Raw genomic sequence first — 13,464 nt, forward strand, 5'->3', positions numbered from 1 at the left:
GAAGAGGTTAGGATGAGACTTTTATGACAGGCTAATATGGTCCAACAGCAGCCATTAGCTGAACAAATATTAGTAGTAACAATAGGGTAGGAGGCATGGAGCATCTGACAGAGCCCTAATCTCTGTCAGAGACAGATGTCAAAGAGTCCAAAAAACTACAATATGCTACAAAGGGCTGTATTTGGAGACAGAGAAGCCAAACAGCAAAGGCAAAACTTTTGGAGTAGATTTTTGTGGGGGGCATTTGAGAGCCATCTAGAATGCTTTAGTCAGAGACCGTGAAAAAAATTCTCTGACAAGAGGAAAACAAAGTCAGTCAAATGGCAGCCAATTCTTTTTTATTTTGCATTTAATTAACAAGTAGAAAGTGTTACAGGAGAGAAACGAACCCCCCCCCCGCCCACTCCCGAATAATAAGCCTCTTAGAGCAGTTTCTAAACTTGGAGCGGTGGGATGCTTGCTAAGAAGAAAGTGGGGGAAAGTATAGGATGCCCATTCCTTCCGTGGTCCAATGGCAGGGAAGCCCATGCTCTGTTAAGTAGCTGATTGGCTACTGTAAAAGTCCCGCTCTGAGCAAGCACCAATGTGCTCTCAGAACCGAGATTCTTGGAAACAGTTTCTGGCAAGGAACACATGACATTGAGAGGGCTCCGGAGTTGTAAACAAGGACAAGTCTGGGCGGGCCTGAAGCCCCTGGAGAGCTGGGACCTGTCCCAAGGCGGCAATCCCCAGCCCACATCGTCCCAGATGCCCGCTATAGCTCCCCCTCATGCCCCTTGGCCTTGCCCCTCGCAGACTAGGGCACCAGAGCCTGCTCTCTCTAGTGTCACCGTGCCAGGTCTTTCTGGTGTCCGTGGCCAAGGGGAGGGGCCCAAAGTTCTTCCTCTGAGCTGATTGGTGTGGCCCCAAGTTCAGAGTTCCAGTGACTCCTCCCGACTGGAGTTGAGGTGGGGAGGGAGGGCAGGGTGATAAAAGACGGCGGGAGGTGGGAAGACCAGAGTGTCAACCAGCCACCCAGCACCGGGGACCCTGAGTCCACAGCGCACCTGCTCCCGCCCTGCTCCCGCCCGACAGCGCTCCTGCCCCGCGGTCCTTGTTCCCCAACGTGTCCCAGCCACCGCCAGCCTAGGTGGGCTTCAGGATGAAGGCGGCCCGCTTCGTGATGCGCAGCGCCAGCTCGCTGAGCAGCGCCGGCCTGGTCCCCAGGGAAGTCGAGCTGTTCTCGCGCTACAGCCCGTCCCCGCTGTCCATGAAGCAGCTGCTGGACTTTGGTGAGAGGAGACCTGGGGCCCAGGAGGGTGGCGCTGAGGCCGGGGAAGTGTCAGGATAGGAAGGGCTGAGCTCATAGCTAGGGCAACTGAGGTCCACTTGGCTGAGAAGCTCGGGAGCCCCAAAGGGCTGTGCACCTTGAGATGTCCTAGTTTGGCTACTTTCTGACAGTTTGGACCACAAGTGTAGGTCACCTGTGGCCCTGTGTGAATGTTTAGCTTTGACTCCGCTTTCCTCTTCTCGCTGTCTAGATCTTTGAGTTGAAATATATCCATATATGTGTGTTTGCCACCAGCCACCATTTTAATAATGGACTAGAAACTTCCTCCCTTCTTCCCATTGTACAATTCGTAATAGCGTAAACTCACATTAGACTGCTAGATTTAACTCCTACCTCCACACATACCCACACCTACCCCGGAGACCTCTTAGCATGCCTGAAAAACATCTTTACCACTTTGCCCTTATTGTTTTACAAGTGTTTACAGTACTACTAAAATAAAACCTGGCTACTCCCTTAGTGCAGTGATGCCATAGGAATATTTCAAGATGTTAATGTGGTAATGTTTATTGCTAGTCTGGAAATCACTCTGCCTCCTACCCAGTACCTTTCTAGTCCATACTCATTCTAGAGTGTTGTTGACTTTGTGGTACAGGCTGGCCCTACTCTAATGGATAGGAACAACCGGGAGACTGGTCTGACTTCTCCAAAGTGAATTCTCCTCAGCAGGAAAACAAACAGTAATTCAGCTATACTGATCACTCTTAAAAGAAGAAAAGGGGGTGGGGAGACAGAACGAAAATACACTGAAGATACCTATTCCTAAAGTATTTACAAACTCTAACTGCAGTTAAGATGTCATTTTCCAATGTCCTTTATATTTGATATTTATTTTCTACCCGCCCCCCCCAAAGTGAACATGTTTTAATCCATTGCAGGTTCAGAAAATGCCTGTGAAAGAACTTCTTTTGCTTTTCTGCGACAAGAGTTGCCCGTGAGACTAGCCAACATCCTGAAGGAGATTGACATCCTTCCTGAGCGACTAGTGAATACCCCCTCCGTGCAGCTGGTGAAGAGCTGGTAAGGGGCTCACTGTTTTGACGTCTGAACTTTCAATGCTACCTGAGTACCCCTTCTTATGCCATGTTAACATCGTACTCAGCAGATGGTCTTAACAGAAAATAGTTCTGGAAATTGTAAGGAAGTTTGTACTAACTTAGGGCAGGTTATCATTAGGGTAGATATAAATCTATGAATAGACATTTGTTAATATCCTAGAAACTCAGAGCCCTTTATTTGTTAATATCCTAAAAACTCAGAGCCCTTTATTTGGGGGAGGGGGCTGTGCTTTTATTTTTGTCCTATTTTTCCCCTGTTGTTTGTCTTTCAAGACAGGATCTCCTGTACCACAGGCTTCCTGGAACTCTTTATATAGCTTAGAATGACCTTGAAGTCTTCTCTACTTGCCTTCACCCTCCAGCTGCTGGGTTTGTGAGCATGGACCACCATACCCAACTTTCATTACAAAATAATTTTGACACATGGGATAAATTTGAGAAATAATCAATATGTGTAGTTTGATTTTGTGCTTTACATAACAAAGGATGGAATCTGAAATTGCACAAATAATCCATTGCCTAGAAATAGATCAGGATGTCTGCTGTTTAGAGAGGGTCTAATCTTTGTCCTTTACCAGTAATTAGCAAAGTGAGCCTTGAGTTCAAATTTTGCCTTTTCATCTCCCTTAGTAGCTTAGCAAGTGTCTTAAACCCTCTCTGCCTCAACTGCCACACCTATCGTTATTAGACTTGTTGCCTACGACTAAATGAGATAGTTTTTTAAAGACTTAAATAGACACAAAGCACCAGCATTTAATGTCAGTTCCTGTGACTTGTCTTAAACTAATAGTACTGATGCCTAGCAAGCAGATTTTTGGAGGATAGATCGATGTTATAGATGGTGGCAGATAAAGAGCCCTACCTTAGTTCATTGATTACACAGCATCTTGCCCAGTGATTGAAGAAATATGATATGACCATTGGATGATTCCAGCCTGAAACGTATGTGCAATCCTTTGTGCTCATTGCCAAGACTCAGGCTCTCCTGAAGAGTACAGTCTGAAAACAAAAATAAGAAATGTTTTCTTAAAAGTTGATTATGAGTGTTTTTAGTAGAAGAAATGAAAATATCTGCCAACCAAAGTGGCCAGGAGAGTAGAGGGTGGGAAACTTCAACTTTAAAGATACCTTAATATGTTCTTTTCCAAACATCCTGAAGGAAAGACGCAATTTTGAGCTTTCTGATCATCTCAAAAGGTATTTTATTTGTAACCATTTATTTGCATCTGCCATTAATATCAACACTTCTCCTTTAACAGGTACATACAGAGCTTGATGGACTTGGTGGAGTTCCATGAGAAGAGTTCAGAAGATCAGAAAGTTCTATCAGAGTAAGCTTTCCTTGTGAGAATATGTATTTATAAACCTGAGTCCTTCTGGACACACCTCACAGATCTTTTTCAAGATCTTTAGATTAAAGAGCTCCAACTTCCACAGTAAATTGCTACTCCTTACAAATTATGGCTCGCTGGTGGTTTTAGATGTGTAGAGCTATAGAGCTGAAATTAGTGCTATGTGTGAGCAAACATAGAGATCTTGCAGTTTTTGCTTCTCAAGGAATTTCATATTTACTTCAATTTAGTCCAAAGAGTATACTTGCAAGAGAATTTGCTTTTACATAATTTTAATGGACTTCTGGGTCATTGGTGATTACATTTTTCTTATTTGTGTTATAATTTCTAGTTAACTAAATGCAAATCTTTAAAGTATGACAAGAAACTTCAAGAGTTTCATTTTTCACAGTGAATTGTCTGTGGTTTTAATTATTTTCTAACAAGTAGGCTTAATGAACATTTTTAATGAACATACCAGCCAAACAGTGAGTGGTTTGACATGGAACCTAAAAACCCCAACCGTCTCATGAAACTGGCTCTTCCACTACAGTAGAAGAATGTGTAGTGAGAGTCTGAAAGAAGCTTCACCCAGCATTTTACAATTGGCTGTTCTTGGGCGGCTCCTGCTGCAAAAAGACCTTTAGTTTTCTTTGAGGCAATTAAGGGAGAGATATGTGGAAAAGTTCATTAATGTCCACTAACTATAAATGTTCTAACTCAGCTTTGTAGACGCGCTCATCAAAGTTCGAAACAGACATCATAATGTGGTCCCTACAATGGCTCAAGGAATCCTTGAGTATAAAGACACCTGTACAGTTGACCCAGTTACCAATCAAAATCTTCAGTATTTCTTGGACCGGTTTTATATGAACCGAATTTCTACTCGGATGCTGATGAACCAGCATAGTAAGTGACTTTCTCAAAACATAGCTTGGAGATGTGGGTGTTGTATACAAGCCATGCTGAGGCTGTACCCATGACTGGGGCCCCATAGCCTTTCTTCCTGGCAGTTCTAATTTCCCCCTTGTTTTTCATAACATGCTTCTGTTTTCATTTTTTTAACAGTCCTTATTTTCAGTGACTCAAAGACAGGAAACCCAAGCCACATTGGAAGCATCGACCCAAGCTGTGATGTGGTAGCAGTGGTCCAAGGTAATTTCTACACTTCTATATTTCTCTTATTGAAAATGTACAATATATGGTTGGCAAATCTGTAATGTTGGTGATTCTGTAATTGAATTTGTGTTCACTATGTTCTGCTCTTGCTTTACGAATTCTGCCAACCAGGTCCCTAGCTTTTGAGTGTCAGGAGTGTAAACACTCATTTATAGTATTATAAAAAATTTAAACATAAGTGGTCCATGTGCCATATTCTTATATATTGTATTTGATCTCTGAGGTGCACATATTGTTATTGGTCCAACCTCAATAAAATAGTTTTAATAAAATATTAAAAAGACATTTTTCATACACATAAGCCAATTCCCCAGTGAATAGGATTTTAGATTAAGGGCAGTAAACACATTGAGTATCACTTGACAAGTGTACTTGGAATAAATTTATTTCTTTGTTATGAAAAATTCTATTCCAGATGCCTTTGAATGTGCAAAGATGCTCTGCGATCAGTATTATCTGACATCGCCAGAATTAAAGCTCACACAAGTAAATGGTAAGCTAGCAGCAAGAAACAAGTAAAGCTATCTAAAACTTAGCATCACTGCTTTTTTGTAAATATAAGACAGCTTTTGTGTTCTTTTTATTATCCTGAGCTTGCTTAGAATTTGTACAAAGGCATTTTGCTTTGTTTTTAAAGCCAAACTTCTCGCTGGTACCTCAGTTGAAAAGCTTCAATTGTGCATATCACTTGCTAACAGCAATTCATAAGGAAGAATGCTTGAACAAAGATGTACCTAGGCTCTAATATCTTAGGTCAGGGAAAGACTGCTTCCTATAAAATATGCAAGATAATCTCCAGGTATGGTGTCTGCAACTGCAGCACTTGGGAAGTGGAGTACAAGTCCTTCCTACATTTCAAACTCCAGGCCCCTGAACATATATGAGACTGTGTCTCAGAAAATTAAATAAAAAGTAGACTATGAATAATAAGGATATCTGAAGTATAGAAAAGAGTTGTCAATGGAGCTATCCTTCTCAAGAAGTTATTCACAGAGAACAAAAATACTTCCTAAATTGTCCTAGAAGGAATAAGATAGACACCGAATGACAGATATTGCATGATTCCAGTCATGTGAGCTATAAACCCAAGTTAGTCATAATCACACAAGTGCAGATTACAACAGTACTTGTCAGTGGCTCAGGGGGAAGAAATGAAGGGTTGCTTTTGAATAGGTATAAAGTTTCAGTTGTGTAAGATGAATACATTCAAGAGATCTGATGCACAACATAGTTAGCAGTATTGTACCATACACACGAGAATTCTTCAAGTATACTTGAACTTGTGTTGAATGTTCTTACCACAATTTTAAAACCGTACTGCAAAAATGCTACTATTTGGGCATGGGATATACTTCAAAATTTGAACTCTGTGCTATCTGTCGAGCTAGAGTAGTCACACATAGAACAATGCAAGGGGTGATTTTTACATTATTGTCTTCTATTCCAGAAGAGAGTAGCTTCTCAGATCAAGGCATACCAAAATTAGAATGATATTCCCTTTCTGCTATGTGTTTTTCCAAGTCATGTTTATACAGGAGCATTTATTAGTTACGAGGCTAATCGTTAGGACTAACTTAGACTGAGAACATTGAAATGTAGGTGAACACTAAGACAAAAGCAGGAGGGATGATAATGACAAAGTAACCCAGGGGAAGCAGCATCGTATTATACTTGCAGATAAACTGCTTGCACTGTTGGACAAAACAAAGACAAGATTGTGCCAGATCCTCCTTGTGTTTACTCATTCAAACTTTCCCCAGGACTGGGCATCAAAGAATACTTCTATTTTCCTTTTCAAACAGCATCATGAGGTTTTTGTTTCTGTTTTCTTTAGCCTGTTGGTTAAGCTTAAACACACTTAACCTCTAGGGTTTAATTTTTTTTTGGTGATTAAATGAATCATGTAATTTAATATGCATTAAAATACGAAAAATATAGCTACCCTTAATTTTAATGTTATAAGCATATGGATTCCTCCTATCTTTAAATACATTTAGTTTTAACACTGAAATTGTATAGCTCAAGCATGTTGAAGGTAGAACATCTGTGTAACTTGATTTACTCCCCTGCCTCACACTTCAGTCAACTACAACTACACTTGTGGAGACATGTAAGCATTAATCTTGACTAGTAGGTAGCAGCTGGGACAGCGCTTTGCGAACAAGCCAGCTGCCTCTACTACTGACGGGGGAAAGTTCTACATCACGATGTTCAGGTGCAGAAAACAGCGCTTATCCGTTTCTTGTCTAAAACTAAAACATTAATTAAGCATACATGGAGGTTCATTTCAATGTTTGTTTCTCAATTCTAATGAGTTTAATTTTTTCTAGGAAAATTTCCAGGCCAACCAATTCATATCGTGTATGTCCCTTCGCACCTTCATCATATGCTCTTTGAATTATTCAAGGTATGATACTTCACAGCAATCATGGATTTGTCTTTAAATCGTTGACTCCTTATACTTTTATCATTCCCGAGTAAGTAAGAGCCTCTACATATTCTCCTAAGAACACTTTGGTATAAAGGAGAATATAGCCAGTGTTTGGCAAAGTGCACAGAGACACAGTAAACAATGTGTTTGAAAACATACAATATGGCTCATGCTATCTCAGTACTGAAGAATGGAGAGGATGCTCCCATCGTTTCTTCGGATGTGCAACAAAGCACTAGTCGTCTATTCTTTAGAAGAGGTCACGGGGTGAATTCATTAGTGAATGAAGTCTTGCAACCTCCATACCATAGACTCTCCAGCAGCAGACTCCAAGGAATGGTTCCTATAGGTGGGGTGGCCTCATTCTGAATCTACAGTCAATCCCATCACATGAATCTGAATCATGAGTGGGCTGCATTACAATGCAAAATCGATGCAGGTCTGGAGTGGTATCCAGGATTCTGACTTTCCAAGGATGTGATGTTTATCTAAAGTCCATACTTTCTAAACAGCCTGCAGGACCCTGATTCTCAGAAAGTATGTGCCACAATCATCTGCAGGCCTTGATAAAAGACAGGTACATATAAATGTTTAGATTGTGTAGGGCCAAGAATTTGCACTTCAGGGGCATTGAAGACTCAAATGTCTCTAGTCTGGGTAACTAAACACTGATGACAAATTATATTATACATTCTAAGATCATACTAATGCTCTGAACTCAAACAAACAAACAAAAAAGAATACTTGAAGTTTGTGATGTTCCCCAAGACAATTTTATATATTAACAGGAGGAGGAAATCTTTTTTAAAAAGTAAAATCTGCCTCTAAAACCGACATAAATCCAGAATACACTGCTTTCTAACTTATTCTAATGCTTTGCAATGAGATATTGATATTGATAAAACTACAAAAATCTGATCTATTTTACTTCACTTCAGTGAATATCTGGTATTATATAGAGATACCAAAGGACAATCAGACAGGAAAGCAGTCTCATAAAGTGAGACTTTACCTACAAGGCATTTCCCCTGTAAGCTTGTTTTAGTGTATTCTGTGCTAAAATGCATGTGATCCTTTTTCATCGATTTAGTTTATTTTTAATTGAATGCTCTAACTCAAAGAGTTATTCCACCATCAATGGTGAAAGCTAAGATGATATTCAAATGCAAATAGAAATTTAATTTAGAATTATTGACTGTCTTTTTAAATAGTAACAACCTTTTTTTCTAGCGAGTTTTATAAAAGCCAATAAATTGGTTCAACGATTCACTGTTCATTCCTTATGTAATAGTCTTTGGTGTTTGGATATAAAATGTAATGGAAAGACAGAAAAATAGAGCACTAGGAAATGGACTATAAAAACCAATTTCTACATTTAAATTAAGCTTACAAATAAGAACTTGACAGCTAGCAGAATTGTTTTTCCATTAGACATTACTCCCAGGAGCTATATTCCATGGTAAATGAAGATTTTTCATTATGCATTCTACATGACACATTCATAAATGGCTATATTTACAGAGATGTTTTATCACTCACTTAAGAAATAGGAACTTTGAATTACCCTCTGCTGCTTTTATTTTAAACATAAAACCAGTTATTTATTGTCTCTCATTCTTCCCCCATTGAATTTCTTATGGTTTTTGTTGTCTTTAGAATGCCATGAGGGCCACAGTTGAGCATCAAGAAAATCGCCCTTCCCTGACACCAGTCGAGGCAACTGTCGTCTTGGGAAAAGAAGACCTTACAATCAAGGTAGTCACTCCCTCCTTTTGTTTTTGTTTTATCTGGAGGAAACTAAAAGGGGCCTATGGTAATACGGCTTTCCATTTGGGACAGCTCTCAAAGCCATGTGTGCCAGATGACTTTCAAGAAAGGAAGAGCCTTTTCTGTAGACAAGTGCCCACTGTTGTTGAAGTATAGCTCTGATCTATTTGTCTCCCTGTTTCAGATTTCTGACCGAGGAGGTGGTGTTCCTCTGAGGATCACTGACCGCCTCTTTAGTTACACATACTCCACTGCTCCAACGCCTGTGATGGACAATTCACGGAATGCCCCTTTGGTAAGGCCAGTGATACAGCTGAAGTCATCTCAGCCACCTAGTTCTAAATGTAGGGTGAGAATTATGAAACAGTGTTTAGGCAAGTTAATCTATTTAGTTAAATAGGCATGTGGGGATATGAGAAATATTACAAAGTGAAGATTCTAAGGACATCTGATTGAGAGAAAGTATTTAGACACTAGCTCCTTCCCACCTTGGGTCATGTCTACTTTTTCATTAACACTTGATCTTCCCTCATCCAGGCTGGTTTTGGTTATGGCTTGCCAATTTCTCGTCTCTATGCCAAGTATTTTCAAGGAGACCTGAATCTCTACTCTATGTCGGGCTATGGGACAGACGCCATCATCTACTTAAAGGTATGCTTTGACCTCAGTAAAAACCACCATTTTAAAGTCATGGCTTCATGTACTTCTCTAAGTTCCACAGTCCTCTGTGAACTATTCAAACTCAGTTCATCTAAGCAATAGCCAGTTATTAAAGTTTCTATTTTGGTATGTGCACACCTAACATGCAACTTAGCCAAGAGAAAGCTCAGCCATGCTATGGGCCTCAAGTGTTGACCCAGACCTAGAAGAAGCCTCAGAGTGACAGCATACCAATGAGAACTTTTCTCAGACAACTTCTCTTGACATCTGTGAGGGGAGCTAGTGTTCTGTTTCACTCAGCCTTGTGAGTAATACATGCTAATGATGTTTCAGAATAAAATAATAAAAATCAAGACCTCTGTAACCTTAAGCTGACCCTATTTAAAACCCAGGAAAAAGATTAATGACGAGCTGTCAGTGGAGTGCCAGGTATTTCCAACTTGAATTTTAAAACTGAGTCCATGTTTTTCTGTCCCAGATGCAACCTAAATTTGTTTTTTAAGGTCACCATCCCAATTCTGCTTATCATTTGCCAACTATTTCAACTGAAAATTTATTTACAGATGGTAAGAACAGCAGCATCAAGTTTCTAGGCTTCCATCTTGTTCACTGGAATTAAATGAAGTTCCCTTTGACTCCCTTCAGTAGTTACTATGTTTATTCATTTATGAAATTGGCCAACGTGTTCAAAGTGGTAGAGAAAGAGCCCTTTAACAGTATCATCTTAGGTCTCTATCAGAGATTCATAGGTTTCTCACTGGAAAGAATTGCTCTCCTCTTCAACTCCATTACATCAGAGGTACTCAAACAGCATGTGAAAATATTCAACACAAAATCTGTGCCCAAATTTACAATCCCACATCCCCGTTAAGCCTCTATTTCATAAAGATGATAGTTTTTTAGTCTTATTTTGTAAAAAAAAAAATACCAAGAACACCATGAGTTTGTATACTTTTAGTACAAAGTCAATTAAACGAGAGTATTTGGATATTAAGTCATACCTCTGAATGTATTTTGAATAATGAAGTACAGCCCTGCATAATTTCTTTAACATTTTCTCACCTCTCTTCTTAGGCTTTATCTTCTGAGTCTGTAGAAAAACTCCCAGTCTTTAACAAGTCAGCCTTCAAACACTATCAGATGAGCTCCGAAGCTGGCGACTGGTGTATCCCAAGCAGAGAACCAAAAAACCTGTCAAAGGAAACGGTGGCAGTGTGAAGGGGAACATGTAGGAACCTTTATGGGATCAAAGTGGGTCTATGGCAGTGCTGCTTCATGAATGTGTGTGGACTTTTGTTTCCGCAAAACAAAACAAAACAACCAACCAAGCAAAATACAAACGCTAGGACAGACATTGATCCAATGAGAGATGGAGCTTGGTTGTGTGACCTGGGAGAAGTCAGGAGGGCCAGACTCCAGTAGACTGCAGGTGACCTGCTCCTCATTTGGCAATGCAGAATGACTCGAGGTTATTGCAAATACTGAAAAGAAGTCAGTCTCTAAGTTACATCTCTTTCTTAATAAGTACAGGATTTGAGGTTTGCAGGCTCAACAGGTGGATGCTTTAGAATTCTTGTTGCCATCCAAATATATTGGTGTTCAGTGAACATCAACTATTGAGACATGGGTGTTTTCCTGCCATGCAAAGATTAGAGTGTTACTAGAAATGTCTGTAAATGTGCATTTTGTAGATGTTAATATACTCTAGACAGGACAGGACGAAAGATGCCAAAGCACTTTATTTAAGCTTGCAGCCTGGGCAGCGTGGCCTATGTACAAAGCTTCTTTGGCAAGACAGCTCCAGTATCACACAGCCTTTCTTGTTTGGACTACACTCCATAAGCCAGTGATTTTTGGTCTGTGCCTACTTCTGGGTGAATTGTTAAATATGCACTGAATTCAGGAAGTTGGGTTGGAAAGGGAAAAAAATCACCAAAGTGATCCAAAGATTGGATGTGGAAAAACCCACATTAGAGAAAGAAATCACATATTACAAACTTAAATGGGAGTTCTCTAACTGGAAGTGGTGAAGAATCCAGGCTCCAGGCTTAAAACCGTGTGCATTTTATGTTTTAATTATAGTCTCTACACTCCAATATTAACATATCTGTTCAAATTTTTCTAGTGCCAATTACCCTGAGAGCATTAAAATTTAAATCTTTCTTGGGGTTTTGTGTTTTGTTTGGGTTTTTTGGTTTTGGTTTTTTAATGCAGTAGTCTGGAAGTAAGTTCTCATGCCAGGATGATGTCATTTGTGAATCATTGGGACTCTGAGAACCAATGACTAAAAGCTGTGATGTGCGTGTTGCTCAGAGGATGAAGGTGTATTTGGCAGGCATGGCTCATCATCCATGCAGATCACCCTGAGAAAAGAAAGAAAAAAAACAATAAACAAGGGAAGGGATGGAAAGAAGAAAGGAAGGAGGCAGAGGCAGGCATCTTCCTATTGCCCCCACAAGCCCGTCCAAAAAATCCTGTTTTTCCTCCGGAGAGGGGTGGAGGATGAATTGGTGTCTTTGAAAGGAGTATAGCTTCTTAGAAGGGTTTCTCTCTTACAAGACAAGGAGTTTGTGAAATAATGAATTCATTTGTCTAAAAATAACATTGGAACTTTTTCTGAATTATAAATCTGAATTATAAATTATAAGTCCTGTGTAACAGGGAGTTTGAAATCTGTATGTAATTTTATGCTGACCTAGTGCTGAGGAATATCTGGCTGTGGCAGCAGAAGCCACAACTATTTAGATTTCAGATTTGATATTTGGAAGTCCTGGCCAGTGACTTGGATGGTAGGACTTTGATTCCTGCATTGATTGATCACACAAAACCGTTAGCATCTAGCTTACCTATTGTGTTGTTGTCACTGTTTTTCTAATTGAAATTTCATCTGTATGTTTGTGCATATAAATACTTGTGTTTACCAAAGATCTAAGGCATTTGGTTAAATAACCCAAACATTCTGAGCTGTGTTTAAAATAGTAAAGAAAATCTTTAGGATCTCAACAGCATCAACTGTGTAAATTAAACTGAAACAGTCTTCCTGGTATTTATGAACCCATGGGAGACATTAGACTCTAGTGATTGGATATGAATGCCCAGGCCCACTTAACTTATTAATGTGTGGATGATATTTTTGTCTGTAGGTTATGTGCAGAAAATGTGATAATTTTATAATAAATATTTTTATTATACTATTGATGTGGTCTTACAAAGTTCTTTTCTTGAATAATCTCAAAGTATAATGAATGATTTCAGTTAAAGGGATTCCTCACTTTATATTCAGATATAACTCATCTATACATTTGACATAGGCTTTGAAAAGTATTAAAAGCAAATTTAAAATCCTAATTTTAAAACAAAAGTGTTTATAGTAGGTCACAAAATATGGTTGTCTTTTTCTTGTTTGTGTATACTCAATAAACATACTGTACTAAGACTCATTTAGCTACAAGTATTTATTCAATAACCATTTGGCAATGCATATGTTTCCTACAATCCTTGTGTTCATTTTGCTAATTTTACACAGTGTGGTATTTGCATACACATTGTGAAATATCAAAACAATAACCTAGATAATTTAAATTCCCAAATAATTTTGGGTTCAGAATCTGTGTAACAATAACTTAGAAATAAGATAGAAATTACTAAATTGGGGCTATAGAGGTAACTTCCACCAGGCCCAAGACCTGAGTTCAGTCTCTATAATCC

General features: G+C 39.3%; 1 protein-coding gene across 1 annotated transcript; it reads left to right on the forward strand.

Annotated features, from left to right (window-relative positions):
* The first annotated feature begins 960 nt into the window (after positions 1-960).
* Pdk4 (pyruvate dehydrogenase kinase 4) lies at positions 961-12,952 on the forward strand. Its single transcript, XM_027389885.2, has 11 exons — positions 961-1,271; positions 2,209-2,350; positions 3,648-3,719; positions 4,444-4,628; positions 4,788-4,874; positions 5,314-5,391; positions 7,229-7,305; positions 8,986-9,084; positions 9,281-9,391; positions 9,634-9,747; positions 10,831-12,952. The coding sequence occupies exons 1-11, from the start codon at positions 1,142-1,144 to the stop codon at positions 10,972-10,974; spliced, it is 1,239 nt and encodes a 412-aa protein (XP_027245686.1). The 5' UTR covers positions 961-1,141; the 3' UTR covers positions 10,975-12,952.
* Positions 12,953-13,464: the final 512 nt, after the last annotated feature.

The sequence above is a fragment of the Cricetulus griseus genome (assembly GCF_003668045.3).
Source record: "Cricetulus griseus strain 17A/GY chromosome 1 unlocalized genomic scaffold, alternate assembly CriGri-PICRH-1.0 chr1_0, whole genome shotgun sequence".
NCBI classification, from domain to species: domain Eukaryota; kingdom Metazoa; phylum Chordata; class Mammalia; order Rodentia; family Cricetidae; genus Cricetulus; species Cricetulus griseus.

Bases quoted from the DNA above. Each gene is read 5' to 3' on its own strand.
- Pdk4 (XM_027389885.2), top strand. From the start codon at position 1,142: ATGAAGGCGGCCCGCTTCGTGATGCGCAGCGCCAGCTCGCTGAGCAGC. The intron at 3,720-4,443 runs GTAAGCTTTCCT...GTTCTAACTCAG, and splicing joins GATCAGAAAGTTCTATCAGA to CTTTGTAGACGCGCTCATCA. The intron at 7,306-8,985 runs GTATGATACTTC...TGTTGTCTTTAG, and splicing joins TGCTCTTTGAATTATTCAAG to AATGCCATGAGGGCCACAGT.